Source organism: Hyperolius riggenbachi, chromosome 4, assembly GCF_040937935.1.
Source record: "Hyperolius riggenbachi isolate aHypRig1 chromosome 4, aHypRig1.pri, whole genome shotgun sequence".
Lineage (NCBI taxonomy): Eukaryota > Metazoa > Chordata > Amphibia > Anura > Hyperoliidae > Hyperolius > Hyperolius riggenbachi.
Genome location: NC_090649.1, coordinates 291,269,119 through 291,288,740, shown reverse-complemented (window position 1 = coordinate 291,288,740; position 19,622 = coordinate 291,269,119). Strand labels below are relative to the sequence as shown.

The window sequence follows — 19,622 nt, the reverse complement described above, 5'->3', positions numbered from 1 at the left end:
CCGAGCGGCGCGAGTCACTCCTGACATCAGCCGACCAGCAGGTCAGCTGACGCGCCTTCTTCCAGCATAAAGGTCCTGTCTCCGCGCATGCCCGCGCGACACAGAGACCTTATGAGCAAGAGACAATGCCGTTCCCGGCGTGCTGGATGCCGCCGGGATGAATGAGGCCTGTGAACAGGGAACAAAGGCGGCTGCGGGTATAGCATGCGTATCCGTAGCCACCAAGTTTACGGGTGTTACACGGTCCCTAACATTTGAAAAGATGAAGATTATTATTTGCAATTGTACCTTACATTCAACCAAGATATTGTATTTGTTTTTATTAAGTAATAAAATGTCTGTGTTCAATGCATATAGACCTTAAACTTCCAGGATACTTTTTTTGCACATGTAAAACAGAAAAAAAATAGTTTTGTTTTTTGAATGTCTGTTTTTTTTTTTTTTTAAATTTACAGAATTAGAGATACCCGAAGAAGAACCAACCATAGTTGCACACATGGAAGGTAAACCCGGATTACTATGGTTAATAAATTATAGTTGAATATTTTGAAATTAAACAGTTCCTTATCCTGGTTGTTTTCATAGCTCAGCTCTGATTACTTTGGCAATCATTTTATCAAACGAGATGGCCCGAACAGTTCACTGGTGGACATTTCCCGGCAAACTTGGGCTGTTTACTGTTCACGTTTAATGCAAAAATTTGTGTTTGCATTGTACATTAAAGTCAATGGCCACCGACTTTAGCGGTTAATACCAAAGCCCCCTTGCATGCTAGAAACACCAAATTTGCAGAGTATGTTAATGAGGGCAGTGGAAACAAGAAGTCAAAAAGAACTTATAGTTTTTAGATCAATGTTAAAATTAGAGGAAATAAGTAACAAAGTTACTGCAGTAAAATTATAGATAATGTATTAACATGTATATAATTGTTTTATTTTAGTTTTTTTATGTATGTTCAGAGTAAGCCTCTTTAACCCTTTGTCCCCGTGTAGGCTGGGATAGCCAGGATGCATAGCCCAAGCTGCATGGGGCTTTGCACCGTGAGCTATACAAGCCCGCATGGTCCATGGTATGAAGGGGCTCTGGGGGCGAGGGGTGGCCAAGTGTAGCGATTGGGTACTGCAACTCAGACGTCTGATTATTTGTGATCTGCAGAATCACCAATAATACAGACACTATACCTGATTATGTGGTGATCTGCAGTATTACCAATAATACTAGTATAGCTAGCTGAGAGTAAGGTGTGGTGTTTGGTGCAACAGTATAGACTCTTCCAGAGGAGTTGGAGGGTCTACCAACACAAATAACAATACCTTTACCAGAGGAGCTGGCAAAGTACTAATAATGAAAGAATTAAATAAGTTTGGCTAAACCTTACCAGAGGAGCTGGTAAGGTACTACAGCACAAATGACTGAATAGTTTAACTAGACCTTGCTAGAGGAGCTGGCAAGGTACTAACAGCACAAATGACTGAATAGTTTAACTAGACCTTCCCAGTGGAGCTGGCAAGGTACTATCAGTCACTAACAGCACAAATGACTGACTAGTTTAACTAGACCTTCCCAGAGGAGCTGATAAGGTACTAACAGCACAAATGACTGAATAGTTTAACTAGACCTTGCCAGTGGAGCTGGCAAGGTACTATCAGTCACTAACAGCACAAATGACTGAATAGTTTAACTAGACCTTCCCAGTGGAGCTGGCAAGGTACTATCAGTCACTAACAGCACAAATGACTGAATAGTTGAACTAGACCTTCCCAGAGGAGCTGGTAAGGTACTAACAGTCACTGGAGCTATGCAAGTAAGTCTGAATCTCACCAGAGGGGCTGGTAGGTTTTAATAGCTAGAGCGCCTCACCAGTGGCTAGGGCCCACTGGTGAGGAGAGTAGTCATGCAGGCAAGATTCGATAACAGGCAGGTAGAGATAGTACAAAATCGGCAGGCGAGAGAGTAGTTAATATCAGGCAGAGGTTCAGCAACTAAAGTCAGAAAGGCAGAGGTACAGAATCGTTTAACAATAGCAAGGTCAGAGAGTAGCCAGAATCATACACAGGTTATCAGAATACAATGTAATAATAACTAACTATAGATAGATGTATATTGCAAACACTGCATATACATCTATCATCAACAGGAATCTCACTAGGTCTGAGCGCTAACACGAGTGTATTCACAACAGCAGACAAGTTGCCAATGATCAGTGAAGGCTTAAGAAGCCGAGGAGAGCCCAGCGCCACGCCCCCTAGCAATCAGCCAATCCGAGCGGCGCGAGTCACTCCTGACGTCAGCCAATCAGCAGGTCAGCTGACGTGCCTTCTTCCAGCATAAAGGCCTGTCTCCGCGCACGCCCGCGCGATACAGAGACCCTATGAGCAAGAGACAATGCCGTTCCCGGCGTGCTGGACGCCGCCGGGACGGATAAGGCCTGTGAACAGGGAACAAAGGTGGCTGCGGGTATAGCCTGCATATCCGCAGGTGCCATAGTTTCAGATGTTACACCAAGTCTCCCCCTCTCCCCCAGGGCCTTGTCCAAGCCATGGACAAGGGGCTCTGCCCCACCTCTGGCACCTCCCAGAAGGAGGTGGGGTCAGTAATGCCCTGGGGCATTTATGGTAGCATCTGGGAGTCTGCTTTAAGAAGAGGACCCCCAGATACCAGCCCTCTCCCCAGGAGAAATGAATAAAGGGGTACAGAGTACCCCTTACCCATTTCCATAAAGGGTTAAAATAAATAAAAACACAACAATGAAAAAAGTCCTTTAATAGTCTTAATTAACCATGAATACTTACCTTTAAAAAAAAAGTACCCATGCCAATATCCTCAAAAACTATCCCACACCAATATCCTCTTGCAACCTTTATTTAAGATCTTTGTTGGCCGCTGCCACACATGCCGCTCCCACCGCAGCTCTCAGCTATAATAAGTATAGCTGAGAGGGCTGTGCTCAGACACTCCACCACCAGCTCCTACTGTCCTCCCTGTCCCCCCACACCTTTCACCCCTCCCGTGCTGGCACCTAGTGCACCCATGGGTTTTACAGTAGTTAGTAGTGATATTATTGTTGTTATTTTTCTTATTGGTTTTGGTTACTTAATATTAATCAAGATATTTAAAGTGGGCCACCTTTGCCACAATAACTTACAAATTATGAGGTTTTTAACTGAGTGCCATGTATGCAATCTAATAATATAATGATGGGGCTTATGCTTTGAAGGATAACTGGGTCTCTTTCATTTATTCATTAAGCAACACATAGCTTCAGGATATTTGAAAATATTTAGTCTTCAATTAATCAAAGGCTGTTCAATTAAAAAATCAAGTCGGGAAAATACTGCATTCGGTATTTTAGCCTTTTTTTTGCTAATTCATCAAGATCTTCACAGGTGCAGTAGAAGTTTGGCAATTTACCTAAGCCCATGGCTTCAATTCACAAAAAAACTGTTTGATAGCTGCAGAAGAGTGTGGAGATGTCTCTATTTTGTAACATGCTGTGACAGCATTGCAATAGTAAAAGGCATCTCCGACATTCCTTTACATGTACATGCTTGTTATACTGTTTGTTATACTCCCTCTGCTCCCTCTGAATCTGTCTATTAGTCTTTCTTAACTTTTAATTTTATTGCAACAATTTAGATGAACTTTCAAGAAACATTAAACGTGCCATGCTTAAGTGATTTCCCCATTAGCTCTAGTGTTGGGCGAACAGTGTTCGCCACTGTTCGGGTTCTGCAGAACATCACCCTGTTCGGGTGATGTTCGAGTTCGGCCGAACACCTGACGGTGCTCGGCCAAACCGTTCGGCCACATGGCCGAACTAAGAGCGCATGGCCGAACGTTCCCCGAACGTTCGGCTAGCGCTGTGATTGGCCGAACGGGTCACGTGGTTCGGACCCGAACGCGCTCTGATTGGCCGAACGGTCACGTGGTTCGGGTAAATAAATACCCGAACCACGTCATATCTCCGCCATTTGTCTGTGGGTTTAGCTTTGGGTAGGCAGGCAGGGTAGTTCGCGCTCCAGCCACGCTAGCCAGGGTCCCCCCTGTCATTGTGTCACTGCTGGGAACAGTAGTACACCGCTTGCTCAGCCACACTATATAGCATTCTGTTTACTGCCACTCTGTGTACCTCGCTCAGCCACACTATATAGCATTCTGTTTACTGCCACTCTGTGTCTGCTGGGAATAGTAGTACACCGCTTGCTCAGCCACACTATATAGCATTCTGTTTACTGCCACTCTGTGTACCTCGCTCAGCCACACTATATAGCATTCTGTTTACTGCCACTCTGTGTCTGCTGGGAATAGTGGTACACCGCTCGCTCAGCCACACTATATAGCATTCTGTTCACTGTTCTGTGTCTGTTTGGAATAGTGGTACACCGCTCGCTCAGCCACACTATATAGCATTCTGTTTACTGTTCTGTGTCTGCTGGGAATAGTGGTACACCGCTCGCTCAGCCACACTATATAGCATTCTGTTTACTGTTCTGTGTCTGCTGGGAATAGTGGTACACCGCTCGCTCAGCCACACTATATAGCATTCTGTTTACTGTTCTGTGTCTGCTGGGAACAGTAGTACACCGCTCGCTCAGCCAGAGTATATAGCATTGTGTTTACTGCCACTCTGTGTACACCGCTCAGCCAGACTATATACCATTGTTTACTGACACTCTGTGTACACCGCTCAGCCAGACTATATACCATTGTTTACTGACACTCTGTGTACACCGCTCAGCCAGACTATATACCATTGTTTACTGCCACTCTGATTCTGCTGGGAACAGTAGTACACCGCTCGCTCAGCCAGACTATATAGCATTGTGTTTACTGCCACTCTGTGTACACCGCTCAGCCAGACTATATACCATTGTTTACTGACACTCTGTGTACACTGCTCAGCCAGACTATATACCATTGTTTACTGAAACTCTGTGTACACCGCTCAGCCAGACTATATACCATTGTTTACTGCCACTCTGATTCTGCTGGGAACAGTAGTACACCGCTCGCTCAGCCAGACTATATACCATTGTTTACTGACACTATATAGCAGACTATATAGCATTGTGTGTACACCGCTCAGCCAGACTATATACCATTGTTTACTGACACTCTGTGTACACCGCTCAGCCAGACTATATACCATTGTTTACTGCCACTCTGATTCTGCTGGGAACAGTAGTACACCGCTCGCTCAGCCAGACTATATACCATTGTTTACTGACACTCTGTGTACACCGCTCAGCCAGACTATATACCATTGTTTACTGCCACTCTGATTCTGCTGGGAACAGTAGTACACCGCTCGCTCAGCCAGACTATATACCATTGTTTACTGACACTATATAGCAGACTATATAGCATTGTGTGTACACCGCTCAGCCAGACTATATACCATTGTTTACTGACACTCTGTGTACACCGCTCAGCCAGACTATATACCATTGTTTACTGCCACTCTGATTCTGCTGGGAACAGTAGTACACCGCTCGCTCAGCCAGACTATATACCATTGTTTACTGACACTCTATGTACACCGCTCAGCCAGACTATATACCATTGTTTACTGCCACTCCGATTCTGCTGGGAACAGTAGTACACCGCTCGCTCAGCCAGACTATATACCATTGTTTACTGACACTATATAGCAGACTATATAGCATTGTGTGTACACCGCTCAGCCAGACTATATACCATTGTTTACTGACACTCTGTGTACACCGCTCAGCCAGACTATATACCATTGTTTACTGCCACTCTGATTCTGCTGGGAACAGTAGTACACCGCTCGCTCAGCCAGACTATATACCATTGTTTACTGACACTCTGTGTACACCGCTCAGCCAGACTATATACCATTGTTTACTGCCACTCTGATTCTGCTGGGAACAGTAGTACACCGCTCGCTCAGCCAGACTATATAGCATTGTGTTTACTGCCACTCTGTGTACACCGCTCAGCCACACTATATAGCATTGCGTACTCTGCCAGTCAGTGTGTATATTGCTGGGATCAGTAATACTCCACTCACCGTCAACCACTATATGAGCTCAACATGAGTTCCCCAGAGACCTCCGCTGTGAGCAGCACTCCCAACAACAGCAACAGCCAACGCCCCACGCAAGCTATAACATCCACCCCAGCAGCCAGTGGTCAGCAGCAGCCCTCCCCGGAGGAGAACGTTGTGTCCATCAGTCCGTCGCCAGAGCGATTAATGAGGGCTGCCATTGAGGAGATGATGGGGCCTGATGTGGAGGAGGAGGTCTGGCTCAGGCCAGCATCCCAAGTTAATGTTGAGGACGATGAGGGGTCTGTGTCTGGGGATGTTGGGGTGGCAGAGGTGGTGGGTGGGTCAGACTCAGGAGAAGAGTTGTATGATGAGGATGATGATCGGGACCATCTGTATGTGCCTCAGAGTCCGACCCCGGAAAACATGTTGTATCGTGTGTTTAGGTACTAAAATCTGCGTTCCCTCCCAGTAGTGTTGGGCGAACAGTGTTTGCCACTGTTTGGGTTCTGCAGAACATCACCCTGTTCGGGGTGACTATATAGCAGACTATATAGCATTGTGTTTAATGCCACTCTGTGTACACGGCTCAGCCACACTATATAGCATTGTGTTTACTTCCACTCTGTGTCTGCTGGGAACAGTAGTACACCGCTCACCCGCCACTGTATAGCATTGTGCTCTGTGTCACTGCTGACAATAGTGGTACACCGCTCACCCACCACTGTATAGCATTTCTGTACTGCCACTGTACTGCTGCCAGTCAGCGTGTACTTTAAGGATAAGTGAAATGAGGAAGAAATCCGGTGAAAGAGGGAGGGGCAAGGGAAGAGGTGTTTCCCCTGACGGTTCACGTACAGGCCACAGGGGAGCACCCAAGAAAACCCACTCAATACTGCCCATGTTGTCCAGGACAACAACCCTCACAGATCCAAAAGAACAGGACCAGATAATTACTTGGATGACCTCTCAAGCGTCCAGCAGTGGGTTAAGCAGCACCAGCACATCACGCACGAGGTCCGAGTCCTCAGCCAGTTAAAGTCTGGGCTTTCTTTGAAGACTGCACTGAGGATGTTACCATGGCGATTTGCAAGGTGTGCAAGACCCGCCTGAGCAGGGGGAAAAGTATTAACAACCTCTCCACCACCAGCATGAGCCGCCACATTCTATCCAAACATCCCACTCTGTGGGCAAACGCGGCAGGACAGGGTACCACCAGCAACACTGCCTCCCTTGGGTTCACCAGACTCACCACCAGACCCGCCTCAGCAGCAGCAGTAGCCCAGCCATTGCGTGGTTCACAACATTCACAAACATCAGACGATGCTGACACTGTCACTTTCCGGACTAGTGCTCTTGAGGTCTCCCAGTGTTCATCAAACACAACAACCAACAGCCCTTCGGTGTGCAGCGCTACGGTTGAGTTGTCTGTCTCTGAGATGTTTGAGCACAAGAGGAAATTGCCAGCAAATGACCCCCGGGCCGTGGCAGTAACAGCCAGCCAGCATAGCCAAGCTTCTGGCCTGCGAAATGCTGCCATATCGAGTGGTGGAGACAAACAGCTTCAAGGGCATGATGTCAGTGGCCATCCCACGTTACGTGGTTCCCAGCCGCTACCACTTTGCGCGCTCTGCAGTGCCTGAGTTGCATGAGCACGTGGTCAGCTAAATAACCCGAAGCTTGAAGAATGCCGTTGCCTGCAAGGTTCACCTCACCACTGACACCTGGACGAGTGCGTTCGGCCAGGGTCGATACATCTCCCTTACCGCGCACTGGGTGAACCTTGTGGAGCCTGGCAGCGATTCCTCACCTGCTACGGCGCGGGTGTTGCCCACGCCGCAAACAGCTGGATAACAACAGCAGCACCTACCTCTCTGACTCCTTCTCCTCCAACGCATCTCAAAGCTGTACCTCATCCGGAAATGCTAACCCAGCACCAGCAGCAGTAGGATCGTGGAAGCAGTGCAGCACAGCTGTTGGCATGCGTCAGCAAGCGTTGCTGAAGCTGATCTGCCTTGGGGATAAGCAGCACACAGGGGAGGAAATTTGGAGGGGAATAAAGGAACAGACGGATTTGTGGCTGGCACCGCTGGACCTGAAACCGGGCATGAAGCTAGACACCTGGCACGAACTGGCAATGTACGCAATAGAGGTGCTGGCTTGCCCGGCAGCCAGCGTTATGTCGGAACGCTGTTTCAGTGCTGCCGGAGGCATCATCACAGATCGGCGTATCCGCCTCTCCACAGAAAATGCAGACCGTCTGACTCAAATTAAAATGAATCAATCCTGGATTGGAAACGACTACGCAACACTCCTGGACCCCAACCAAGTAACATGACCGATGAACATCTGGGATGGTTTAGCGTTTCCGGTCCCTGTTTATTGAACCTCTCATCTGTATTACATTTATGACTGCATGGCGGCAAAAAGCATTGCTGCTATATCCGCACGCTTTTTGTCCTCATGCAAGGCCTGGGTTGTTGTGTCTCACAAAGCGTGGCCTTCTCCTCCTGCGCCTCCTCCTGTTCCATCACGTGTGCTGCTGCTGCTGCTGCTGGGTTACCGTTGCCGGTCCCTGTTTATGGAACCTCTTATCTTTATTACATTTATGACTACATGGCGGTACAAAGCATGCTATCCGCACGCTTTTTGTCCTCATGCAAGGCCTGGGTTGTTGTGTCTCACAAAGCGTGGCCTTCTCCTCCTGCGCCTCCTCCTGTTCCATCACGTGTGCTGCTGCTGCTGCTGCTGCTGCTGGGTTACCGTTGCCGGTCCCTGTTTATGGAACCTCTTATCTTTATTACATTTATGACTACATGGCGGTACAAAGCATGCTATCCGCACGCTTTTTGTCCTCATGCAAGGCCTGGGTTGTTGTGTCTCACAAAGCGTGGCCTTCTCCTCCTGCGCCTCCTCCTGTTCCATCACGTGTGCTGCTGCTGCTGCTGCTGCTGGGTTAGCGTTGCCGCGTGGTCCCTGTTTATTGAACCTCTTATCTTTATTACATTTATGACTACATGGCGGTACAAAGCATGCTATCCGCACGCTTTTTGTCCTCATGCAAGGCCTGGGTTGTTGTGTCTCACAAAGCGTGGCCTTCTCCTCCTGCGCCTCCTCCTGTTCCATCACGTGTGCTGCTGCTGGGTTAGCGTTGCCGCGTGGTCCCTGTTTATTGAACCACTTATCTTTATTACATTTATGACTGCATGGTGGTACAAAGCATGCTATCCGCACGCTTCTTGTCCTCATGCAAGGCCTGGGTTGTTGTGTCTCAAAGCGTGGCCTTCTCCTCCTGCGCCACCCTCCTCCTGTTCCATCACGTGTGCTGCTGCTGGGTTAGCATTACCGGTCCCTTTTCCTGGAACCTCTTATATGTATTACATTTATGACTGCATGCCGACAAAAAGCATGTTACCTGTGCAAAGAAAACAGACATTTCCCGCATTTAAAAGACAGTTTTCCCTTTGAAACTTTAAAATCGATTTTCTCAAAAACTATAAGCTCTTTTTGCTAATTTTTTTTTCCTCTTGTACCCACTCCCAAGGTGCACATACCCTGTAAATTTGGGGTATGTAGCATGTAAGGAGGCTTTACAAACCACAAAAGTTCGGGTCCCCATTGACTTCCATTATGTTCGGAGTTCGGGTCGAACACCCGAACATCGCGGCCATGTTCGGCCTGTTCGGCCCGAACCCGAACATCTAGATGTTCGCCCAACACTAATTAGCTCCTCCACAGCGTCAAACAGGAACCTAAAGGGTTAAATGCCTGAAGGGCTGCACAGGAAAACTCTTTTGTTCCCCTCTCTCCCCCCACTGCCTTGGGGCTTGTTCCTCCCAAGAAGGTGTTGCAGTCTATAAGAGGGAATAGCAGGAGACAGAGGCTGTTGCTATTTGCTCTCTGCTTTCTGCTCCTGTCAGTCATGTCTTATCATATCCTGAAGCTTTTTTCTACACCTCAGAGCTGCTGGTAATCAGCGCATGTTTCTGGGCTTTACAGCATGCTCTAATCTTCATGAATTGGCATTTGCTGACATTTATTTAGGTGTTGGACAAGTCAGTCATTTGCCTCACTGCTCGGTAATTTCTGCCTGTCATGCGGTAACAGCCTTCATGAATTGACATTTTGCAAAATGCTCTGTAAAATCAGCTGTTTTCAGCATTACCGAATTTATTAATGCTAAGGGCCCGTTTCCACTTGTGCCGCACGCATCATTGAGATGCGTGGCAACACTTCTGGGTGTGCGGGATTGCAGGTGAATCCCAGAAGCCGTGCCATGCATGGCTATGGGATTCGCAGCCTCCCGCGCGAAAACTGTGGGCAGTGTCGGCCGAATTGCTAGTGCAATCGATTCGGCCGGCGGCACCATAGTTTCCTATGGCAGAGTTTCCCTGTGCGATTTGTGTGCGGGGAAACTCTGCGGATTCGGAGCAGAAATCGCTCCAGTGGAAACGGGCCCTCAGTAAATTGAAGCCTTATTTTGGAGATGGTTTTTGTGCACCAGCGCCAGTACTTTGTTTGTGCTGTACAGGCTGTTTACAGAAAAACAGTTAAGTAAACTTACTGTTTGACCTAAACCAAAGTAAACAACTACAAAACACAAGCCAGTTTTTGGGGTTTTTTTTCTTGGGTCCAGCATAGCCTCCTGCTTATCAGAGCTAAAGAGACTTTTTATTTCTCACCTGCATTCCTCTATGTAAAGAACAACATCAAATCTTGGAATGGACTTCTTTTTTCCCATGAGCACCATGTCTGGGAGAACACCAAATGTCAGAGTTTATTTTGCAGGGTTGAACAGTCTAGGACAGAGGCCACTATAAACACACAGACACACACACACACAGACACACACACAGACACAGACACACACACACACACACACACACACACACACACACACACACACACACACACACACACACACAGACACACACACACACACACACACACATTACCTTGAACATCTACTACAAGACGTTATAGTCCAGTGGAGCCTGCACCATTTCTTTCATTGCTTGAACTGATAAATATTTCAAACTTCTTAAGAAAGATTACACAATAAATGAATAAGGATATAAATAAACATTATCCAAAATATACATGTAACTGATGTTTGGTTCATGCAATTTATTACCGGTATATTGTTTCCCTGCAGCAACGTTTACCATCATAAAAAGGACTGAAAGTATGTTGTTCAAGCTTTGGCTTTTAGATTACTAACAATGCTATGCTAAAATTTTGAAATCTTCAGTCATTTTATTTTCCTGTTTTATCGATTTGATGTTATTGCTGAATTCTAAATACAACTTATCAGAAACAACCTGTACAACATGTCATATGGTTTCTTTAGGATTTCAATTTGACAGGGGTCTAAGGAGGATACCTCCTGGTCTTCTCTCTTCATGAGTCTGCTGATGCACTTAATCCTAACTAGGGTCAAGACTAGCTAAATTTGAATATGGCTACTTATAAACATTATTATACTCTATTAGAGAATGAGATTTACAATGTGTCTCTTTTATAATAAACACTATTAAAAAATGTGCATCTGTTCTGGCTTAAATGGTAGTCATAATGTACCGTTGGGCACCTTTCTATAACAAAAAATCCCCTGTGGATGTGCCACCAGAAGTAAACAGACTTTCTAAAGGTTAATTAAAAAACTTGCAAATGAATCAGTGAGTTAGAAGTTACAGGGACAACACATCAGCGGAACAGGTAAAATGAGCACCTGCTGCGCCTGGTAATTTGAGCGCTGCCGTAGGCCACAATGCAAATAGCAGCAATGGTAGTGCCAGTTAAGTAATTTGGTTGCAAGAGTGTGCCACTCTTGCCGAACTCCAGTTCATTACAGCCACTGTAGCTAGTGGCTTTACAACTGCTCGAATACGTTCCGGCTTTACAGCCTCAGTAATTAGCAGGCAGCTTTGCAGTCTGAAAAATGCAGCCCAACAATGTATCAGAGCATCTTTAAGGCCGGATATTTCAGCAGCTGTTAAGACGTAACTTGCTCAAGGGGCTACTTCAGCAAGTTACACCTTAACAGCCGCTGAAATCAGTGGCCTTAAAGATGCTCTGATAAATTGTTAGGCTGCATTTTTTTAGGGTCTATATAGCTACTCAGAAAGTGTTGAATTTCTCCAGCTTTTTTAATTCAAATACTTTCCACTCAGCTGTATGGGCAGAGCACAGTAGTGCACTAGAGTTTGTTGGCTTTCCAGCACTAGAGTTAAGTTTGGGCACTGCTGTGAGTGTTTGGCAACTGTATAGCTGAAGGTGTGTGTGTGTGTGTGTGTGGGGGGGGGGGGGCACTTTAGGAACTGGGTTATCATCATGGGGAATGAGGGTTAGTTTTAAATGTATATGGGGGAGATTAGTGTTAGGAGTAGGTGCTGTGAGGTTAATGCTAAGAGTCGTTTGGGGAGGTTAGTGTTAGCAATAGATAGGGGAGGTTCAGTGTGAGAATTATGTTACCATAGGGGGGTGGTAAAATATCTGTATAATTTCTAATATTCTACTATCAGGAATTGGGGGTAGTAGAATATCGGTAAAATTACTGATATCCTTTTATCAGCATTTCCTCCAACCCATTTTACCAGGTGCCCATTTTAGATTTATGTACCAATCAGAGTTTTTTAAATGTATGTAGGGCCTCTGTATATAAAGTTCTGATTAACTGTATGGTGCTACTGCTCTTATAAGTAAGGTGTTCTTATCACTACTTATTAATTTTACAGTTGATGGATCTAGTTATAGATGGGCAACAAAGTGTTAATTATTCTATCCCTGTTTTACATGCATGCCACTCCTATTGTTTATTTTTCAAAAATTACTCATTACTATTCCATTTTCTGTGTTCAGTGTTTGTTGCAGTGGTGATAACACATGCTAATTGATAACGGCAGAAGAGGGGAAATGCTTACATAGCAGTGACAACAGTTAACAGGGATTTATACACACTGTTTTATTTACAATCATACTTGATCAGCAGCACGGTCAAACATCACCTGATCTACACCAACTCCTGGCTAACATTTGTGGTCATTTGTCAATGATTGGGTGGGTATGCACACTTAAAGGACAATTGAAGTGAGAAGAATATGGGGGCTTCCATATTTATCTCCTTTTAAACAATACCAGTTGCCTAGCATCCCTGCTGGTCTATCTGGCTGCAGTAGTGTTTGAATAACACCAGAAACAGTCATGTGACAATAATGTCAGAAACACCTGATCTGCATATTCTTGTTCAGGGTCTGGGGCTAGAAGTATTAGAGGCAGAGGATCAGCAGGATAGCCAGGTAATACTGTAGGCAGATAGGATCATTTATATGTTATCTGTTAAACTAAATGCTTATTTGTAGGTTGGCTTTAAAGTGTATCTAAAATGATACATAATTTGATAAGATAAATGTGCATAAACAGTACTAAACTGATTTAGAAGTTAATTTTTGTTCCCCCATTTCTTTTTTCACTGTGAGGGTTAATAACCCAGGGCTATAAATCACAGTTTTTCTGCAGCAAGGGAAGTCAGATTGCAGCTCCTAAATAGCCAATGTGAATTATTATACATGTCACAATGTTGTACTATTTTTTTTATTCCCCCAGAAGAGAAACCAGAGATGGAAACACCCCCTCCAGTTGAAGAAGGTAAAGCAAATATTTAATGTAAAATGAAGACCAGCTGTATGTATGTATGTTTTACACAAAAGCCTTACATTTTTTTGTTTTGCGTAGAGCCTTGTGAAAATAACATGAATACTGGTGCTGGATAAAACTGTATTGTAAAACTCACTACAGATAACTTTTAGGAATTCTGTATTTATTAAAAATGTGCTTCTTTTATGTGGGAAGGGGTGTCATATCAGGTCACAGTGAAAGCTGAAGAATTATTAAACTGGTCATTGTGAGGTTGCAGTCACATGCATGTACCCACAAAGACAAGTTATTTACTTAAAACCTGTTCTTCCAAGGAATGTTTACATGCCCCAAGTTTAAAAAAAGAACTAGTCTGCAACTCTTGATACATCCAATAAGACTCAGATAATGATTGAAACTTTCAATAAATTGAGGGGAACTCTGCATGTATCTTTTGGAAATGGCTGTAGAAACATGAGTTTATTATCTTCTTCATCCAGCTGAACATTCCAGTGAAGCATGAGAAGCTTTTAATGGGGCTGAGTGTGTTCATGAAAAGCTGACAAAAAAACAGCATGCCCCACCTCCTGAAATATTCACATGCCTACTAGCAGAGGGGCAAGACTCTAAAACAGAGGTGTACTATAGGCTATATTTGTTTCAAGAGGTCTGTCCCCACAGTAGAGGGGGCATGCATCTTGAAATGGGAGGGGGACTCCACTTTATTTCATCACAACTAGAAAGTACTGGAGGCTCCATGAGCAAATCCCTGTGTTTGGTTGTGTACACATTCAAAGGAATAAAATTCACAGGAATAAGAGTTGATGGTGCTATGGCAAAATCAGCTATCAGATGAGCACTCTTGCTCTTGGTAATGTGCATTAGTACCTCCTGAGACCCCATACACATCTGTCCAGTGTGTTTAAGTCAAATAATCACACAGGTTGTTGTGAAACTTTAATCCAAAGTCTTCAGGGCTTTTCTCCAAGACCTCCTTTATCAGGACCTTATTCATCAGCAGCCTTGATTGAAGTGTGGTTTCTTCCTGTGTTAAATTCTGGGGTCTGCTGGATAGAGTACTGGAAAGGCTGTTGCCTTTGATGTAGGATTTCAGCTTTTGGCAAGGGTTTGAATCCCTGGCTGCTCAAGCCAGTATGCAAAACTGTAAGGAGTCTTCAGGAAAGGCTCCCCAATGACACAGCCATGCTTTGCATAATCACAGAACAGTTCTTGCGTAAAGGTCTATAACAGTGCTTAAGCCAACCATGTGCACAGTTTTCATATATGACTTACGTTATGTCCATAATTAGTGGATAATTTACTCAAAGCTTTTTTCTATGATTTGTTGTTGTAAGCGAAGCAGAAAAATCCTTAAAAATGGGAGAAAAAAATGGTTTATGTGCATTAAAGGTTTAGTGGATCAAACCATAATTGCAGTGATGTGTAGAGTTTATAAATATAAAAGTTGATTGGGGAGCGCAAGAAGGTATGAAGTATCTGGAACCCTTGACCGGGGAGCCACTTCCCATATACCAAGACTAGAAAAAAGAAAATTTGTGGAAAGCGTCTGCTAGTAGATATCAAAAAGTTTATTAAAAAAATCAAAAATAGCAGTCACATAAATCCCTCCTTATCCCCCCCCTAAAATACACGGCTGACCATTCACGCTAAACCATACATGCCAGTAGAAAATCGTACTCAATTTTGTCCTGACAGACTAGGTGTACAATTCACAATAGCTGTCATGCAGATTTGAGAGAATCTGTACTCTAATATTCTTACAATAAAAAGCATACCATTCTATTCCTTATGTTCCCCTGTGCCCCTCTGTGCTGTTTCTGTCACTCCCTGCTGCAATCCTGGCTTGTAATTAACAGTTTTAGGCAGTGTTTACAAACAAATGACTGGCTTCTAACCAGAGTATCATAGGCTGAGAACAGCTTACTGTGTGATTCATGCAGAGCTTGGAGGGGGTGTGTAAAGCTTCTGCCAATGACAAGCAGTGCTGCACATTCCACACATTCCAGCCTCTTGCCAACAGACACGACAGAGGAACGAAGATAAGATTTATTACAGAGACAGTGCAACTAGAAAAGGTTGCAGTAAGACAGACCACATCAGAACAGGTATAGGAACTTATAGAATAGAAAAGATAAGGCTCAAAATTTTGTTACAGAGTCTCTTTAAGAGAGTGTATACTAAAAGACATACATCAGAATGCTATAACAGGCAACTTCTGTGATTTTATGGTCTGCCGCACGGTTAGACTGGATCAATAGAACAAGTGGACAGTGTTGTTCTATTGATCCAGCCTTACAATGCGGCAGACCATAAAATCACAGAAGTTGCCTGTTATAGGGGGTGTATTTTATGGGGGGGGGGGGGATAAGGAGGGATTTATGTGACTGCTATTTTTGATTCTTTAATAAACTTTTTGATATCTACTAGCAAACACTTTCCACAAGTTCATAAATATGCCTCATTGTTCATAAATATTTAATTTGTCATTGGAAGATCCCGTCTTTCCCATTTGGTGGCTATTGTGATTGCACTGTGTCTTTTTGTTGCTTATGTAATGTTTTTGTAAGAATTTTCAATAAACTCTTTCCAACTGCAACTTTTGTGCAAGCTTCTACATTTTAATATATTACTTCTATGCTGCCAAGCCAAAAATGTGAATCATGAAAACAAAGCTATGAAATGCATTCATAATACACAAATTATTATTATATTTTATTTGTTTGCCAAGATTTGTTGTGATTACATATACATAAGTTATTATGGGTAAGCTTGATAGTATTTAAAAATTTGTAACATTATTTGGTCAATAATATTAGCTCTATGATCATTGTAATGTGTTTTACCTTGTTGTACTTCTATAGAAGAGAAACCAGATGAAAAAGAGCCCAGTCCACTCAAAGAAGGTATGCAGGAGAATATGCCCAATCATTTGAACATTTAGCATTCCAGTTATGTAAGCCTAAATATGAAATTTAAAACAAGTTAAGGAATATCTTAACCTATTTTGGTTCCTGGACGTAGAAACGGCCTATCGCGCGTGCATGCGTGCTCCCGGCCCGCGGTTCATTAGCCAGGCAATCAGTGAATCGGGCTATGGTGCCCGATCACTGATTCCTCTCCCCCGCTGAAAAAGCGACAGCTTCTCTCGGAAGCTGCGCCTTTTCTGGCTGTTACCTCCCCCATGTGTCGCTCTAAGCGTGTGTTACGCTTAGAGTGACGTCATGTAAACAAACTCATGGCTGCCATCTTGTGGCCAAAAAGTAATGCTATAACTAAAAGTTAAAAAAAATGAAAATCAACACACATTTACATTTTATACCTATTGTTTACCTCCCACCCTCCCAAAACTACCCAAATAAAATGTTTAATATTAAAAAAAAAAAAAAATTACAATAATAAAAAAAACAACATGTAAATATTTACCTAAGGGTCTAAACTTTTTATATATCAATGTAAAGATGAAATATTTCTATATATTTTTTTAATTTTAAGCTTGTAAATAGTGATAGATGCAAAACAGAAAAAATGCACCTTTATTTCCAAATAAAATATTGTCGCCATACATTGTGATAGGGACATAATTTTAACGATGTAATAACCAGGACATATAAGCAAATACAATACGTGAGTTTTAATTATAGAGGCATGTATTATTTTAAAACTATAATGGCTGAAAACTGAGAAATAATGAATTTTTTCCGTTTTTTTCTTATTCTTCCTTTTAAAATGCATTTACAGTGAAGTGGCTCTTAGCAAAATGTACCCCCCAAAGAAAGCTTAATTGGTGGCGGAAAAAACAAGATATAGATCATTTCATTGTGATAAGTAGTGATAAAATTATAGGCTAATGAATGGGAGGTGAACATTTCTCAAGTGAAAACGACAGAACGCGAATGGGTTAATGTCACTGCAATCCAAAACCTTTTTAAACTTAAATAGCATGATAAAGAGTTAGAAACTCATCAGAACTTTAGTTATTCCCAAAAGACAGCAATAAAAATACTCACAGGTGTTCTAACTCAGAACAGTGAATAATGGCGAAATGAAATTGAGGCGCTACTATATTGTCAATGTAATTTTACCGCTGTTATAGTTTTAAAAGCAAAGCCTGAATAATTTGGGCAAAATAATTCTACTTAGCAACTTTATCATTGAAATAGTGGCTAATTCATGCAATACTTCATAGCGGCTGTACCATCAATGTAGTGGTTACTTGGACACTACTTTTGTATAGTGGCTGTACTGTCTAAATAAGCCTGTGTAATTTGGACGCAGTGCACCATACTGGCTATTTGGCTGCTACTCTTGTATAGCAACTGTACCATCTTAATGGTAACTATTTGGTCACAATATTTCTGTGCAACAGCTATACCATCTAAATAGCAGCTATTTGGCTGCAATAATTCTATATTGAAATTTCAAGGTATGGGCAATGGTTAGTAGCACCATTTTTTTGCCAGTAGATTCTACAGACATTTGCCTAGAGTTGCCAACCTATTAAAATGTGTGCCTTCTTGTAATTGCTATATTTCACAGTGTGGGGGTAAGAGTGGTGTACCTACCTGGAGGATAGGCACTGGCAATAGCTCTCCCAACCAGGATTGAGCTTTACCATGATTGTGAATTATATTGTTTGTGAATCTATCAAAAGACACTTTGGTGGCTGTCCGCCAATACTACATAACATTATTTTCATTACTCTATGTGCATGCTCAAGAAGCAGTTCACTGCCTCCTCCATACACACCCCTCTGCACTGGCCAATAAAGGCAGAGACACAGCTCTGCCCCTCCCTCTAAGGCCACCCATTCCTCATAGCAGTAGCCACAGACACAGTGTTTACTGCATGTGCCCGCCTCTAACTCTGCCTCCCACCAGCTATGGTTGGGGTTCAGACAACAGACTGGCCACACTGCCTGACCTTTGCCCTGTCCACGCCAGCCAGACTATGCCCCCTGCATCCACCAAAGCCAGAGGGGTGGTCAGGTGGCTGAGCTGCAGCCTGCAGTGCAGCGAGGGAGACTCATCATACGCAGAGAAGAGAGGAGGGAAGAGCTGCCAGAGTGCCTGCAGGGGAGAGGAGATTCCGAGACATGAGACCAAGCTGCAACTTGATTCGCCATAGTGGGTGGGCCCCAGTGTTGAATGGAGTGTGTGAGGCAGAGGAGAGAGGACAGGAGAACCCAGCCAGCCATAAATTCTGCTCCAGCATTCAGAGACACTACACCTTTGCCTCTCTAGTGAGCTTCTTCTCTTATTGCATTCACTCTTATCTCTGCGCAGTTCTCATGTATCACTTTCACCTCCTCTCCAGCAGCGCCCCTTCCTCTCTCCTTCCATGGCTCCTTTAATACTACTTTCTTAACCCTTGGAGCTCCGTTTACCACACTACACTTTGCACCTTCACCATTTGTATGTGGCCATACACCTACAGATGGCCACCAGATCAACCAACAGATAGATCCCTCTTTGATCAAATCTGACCAGAGAGGGATCTATTGACTGCACACACACTGCACACAGATTTTAAATCAACTGTCTGGCTGATGCATGTCCTCCTAATCCAGTGGTTTATATTTATGCCACAGGTCTCCTTCTCCCTGTTTTCATCTTCTCTTCTGTGTTATGTGATACAACCTGCAGTTCAAACACTAGGGATACACTCCTGACCCGCCACCAATCAAACAAAATTTTCCATCCTGCATGATCGACTGAATTTTGACAGAAATTGATCGATTAGGAAACGTTTGCATTGCCAATTTATGTTGATGGGAAGGATTTGACTAGTGTATGGCCAGCAAGTCAGATACTAACCTATGGTAGGTGGAGGCTCTGGATCTCTCAGGGCCTTCCATGTCCTCCCATGGTGTCCCCATTCCAGAGCTTTCCCCCGTTTGCACTCACTGACTATGGGAGCCCTCAGAATGCTTTAGAAGCACTTGTGTCCCCAAGAGCTT

General features: G+C 43.9%; 1 protein-coding gene across 50 annotated transcripts in view; it reads left to right on the top strand.

The window, feature by feature from the left end:
* The window catches only part of LOC137503854 (titin homolog), a 1,065,379-nt gene that overhangs the window by 516,240 nt on the left and 529,517 nt on the right, over positions 1 to 19,622 (top strand). For 48 of the 50 annotated variants that reach the window (XM_068231415.1, XM_068231409.1, XM_068231432.1 and 45 more), the window contains 4 exons: positions 456 to 503; positions 11,166 to 11,195; positions 13,616 to 13,657; positions 16,528 to 16,569. In XM_068231415.1, the coding sequence (XP_068087516.1) occupies positions 456 to 503; positions 11,166 to 11,195; positions 13,616 to 13,657; positions 16,528 to 16,569 (162 nt within the window). The remainder of the gene's footprint in view (positions 1 to 455; positions 504 to 11,165; positions 11,196 to 13,615; positions 13,658 to 16,527; positions 16,570 to 19,622) is intronic. The other 2 variants (XM_068231408.1, XM_068231439.1) reach the window with 2 other exon arrangements.